Source organism: Otolemur garnettii, unplaced genomic scaffold (assembly GCF_000181295.1).
Source record: "Otolemur garnettii isolate 467f Iridium unplaced genomic scaffold, OtoGar3 scaffold00166, whole genome shotgun sequence".
Taxonomy (NCBI): domain Eukaryota; kingdom Metazoa; phylum Chordata; class Mammalia; order Primates; family Galagidae; genus Otolemur; species Otolemur garnettii.
In genome coordinates this window covers 3,878,536-3,880,973 of record NW_003852561.1, presented here as the reverse complement: position 1 = coordinate 3,880,973, position 2,438 = coordinate 3,878,536, and the positions used below count along the sequence as shown (strand labels likewise).

The 2,438-nt window shown below is 37.8% G+C and overlaps 1 protein-coding gene across 1 annotated transcript; it reads right to left on the bottom strand.

Annotated features, from left to right (window-relative positions):
* Positions 1–610: 610 nt before the first annotated feature.
* On the bottom strand, positions 611–1,013 carry LOC100942349 (uncharacterized protein C8orf59 homolog). The gene has a single exon (XM_003800108.2). It carries the CDS (start codon positions 978–980, stop codon positions 678–680), a length of 303 nt encoding a protein of 100 aa, XP_003800156.1. The 5' UTR covers positions 981–1,013; the 3' UTR covers positions 611–677.
* Positions 1,014–2,438: the final 1,425 nt, after the last annotated feature.

Sequence of the window (2,438 nt, the reverse complement as noted above, 5' to 3'; positions counted from 1 at the left end):
TTGCCACTTCTCCTGTCATACAGCAATCACCAATAAGATGAAAAGCTGAATAATTGTCCTCCACAAGGCTGAGGATACTTGGCAGTCCTTACTTAGGGCCAAAAGGCAGAGTGATGGGAGAAGGGACCTTTCTTACTAGCTGTGAGACCTTGGACGAATCGCTTACATTTTCTGAACTTTAATATCTCCAGTTGCAAATCATATATAATGTTGGTGTTACTGTCTCACAGAGTGGCTGTGATGATTAGACAAGACTCGGGTAAGAATGTTTTGTAAACTATAAGGTAACACAAAAATGTAGATTATTATTACTAACTAGAACTTAAGCAGAGGCTAAAATTATTGCTATCGAGAGTCAAATAAGGAAAAATAATTCATGAGTTAAATGAATTAACTTAGGAATTTGTTGGCGAGACCTTCATTTTTTTTCTTTATGTATAAAAAAGTGTGTGTGCATATATAAAACATATTCTGAGAACTCTTTTTTTTTGTTTTTTTTTTTGCAAATTCACAATAATTTCTTCCATGTTTTCCAGCAGTAGGTATGAAAAAGGACCCAGGATAAAACTTGTTTGCTGTATTACAACCTTGATGTTGCAAAGACAGTCTCTTTTTTTTTTTGTATAAAATATTTAATTTATTGGTCTTTTTGGGGAAGTAGATGCATCGCCACTGTATTACAACAGAGCCATTAATTTTGTAGCTTCATCAACGTTAACTGGTTCACTTTCATGACGTCGCTGAGGAATCAATTCTTTCTGCACAGGTTCAAGAGAAAGGCCTTTTGAGAAGTGTGCAAGTTCCTTTTGTATATTTATAAAAGCTTTATTCACTCTGTTAACTTTTTCATCATTCATAATATTTATCTTCTTAAGATTAGTGGTAACTGGTTTTGCTTTGTTTTTAGCCTTAAAGTTTTTTTGGCTGGCTATGTGAAATACATTCCTGGACTTCTGCCCTCTGAATTTGTTCTTGGCCATTGTCAGACGTTTGATATCCGCGTGCAACTTCCTTCAGTCAAGACAGTCTCTTGAGAAAAGATTACCTGAGGGTTAAGAAAAGTGGGACTAACATATCAATTTTTGTCCTCTTTAGTCTCTGGCATGAGATTAAGCATAATTTGGATTTTGAGAATAAAACAAGACAAATTAATCTTATTCTGGGTTGCACTATTGCTGATCTATTTCCTCAAAGACAAGTTGTCAATATATGGTAAGTCTATGCAAATGGAAAAACATAAATTTGTTGCAGGTTATTCGACATTTCATATGACTCAGAATCCAAGGTAGGAGGGATAGGAGTTATTAAGGAGCTTGCCCCTAAAATTAAGCATTATTTTATTAAACTAGATGAAACTTTCTCCTATGTTCTTTTTAAAATTTATTTTAATGAAGACAAAAATCTCATTTTGTCACCCTCAGTAGAATGCTGTAGTATCATAGCTCATAGCAACCTCTAACTCTTGGGCTCAAGCAATCCTTTTGCCTCAGCCTCCTGAGTAGCTGGGATGACAGGTGCCCACCACAATACCGGGCAATTTTCAGAGAAGGGGGTTTTGCTCTTGCTCAGGCTGGTCTCCAACTCCTGAGCTCAAGCAATCCTTGGCCTCCCAGAGTGCTGGGATTACAGGCTGAGCCATCGTGGTTGGCCCTCTCCTGTGTTCTTATTGTAATGAAAATACTTGAATTAGTCAGAATAGACTAAGCTATTCTGCAGTGACAACCCTAAAATCTAGTGATTTAACATAAGAGTCTATTTCTAGACATAGTTATTCAGAACCCCAGGAGAGATGTTCTGAGATCTCTCCCCATTGCCACGTCAGGGGAAGAAAGAACCTAAAGAACCTTGCTTTGCCTAGAAGCGATGCCATAATTCTATTCATAGCCTTTCGACAAGAACTAGTCTTACAGACTATCTAATGGCAAGGGGGACAGGGAAATGAGAAGGGCACAGGGATATTCAAAGAATGATAAATATCTCTGCTACAGCCCTTCACCCTTAAAGCAGGGAGATGCTCTCAGCCATGCTCAAGAACCATTATCCTCATTTGCCTCAGGACCATGCTGTGCAGAGGAAGGAGCATAGACGTGGGGTCAGGCTTCCCTGGGCTTGAATTTCTGTTCCAACTCATTCTATCTATGTGATTTCCTAATCCTTAATTTCTTTATCTATGAAATGAAGATTCCAACATTTACCTTGCAGGGGTTGTTGCACGGAGAAGAAATGATTTATGCAAACCCTTTGACAAAGAATACTACTTGGTCACCAAAAGGCAAACAAATGTTTAGGGCAACAATTTTCAGCTCCAGCCCTGCAACACTTCAGGATGTTGCAAATTATCTGGAAGAATGTTGTAACATTTTCAAAAGGCTCTCAACAACTAAGACTATTGTAAATTCCCTTCATTTACTAAAACAAGTTATCTATGGGTCATTAGA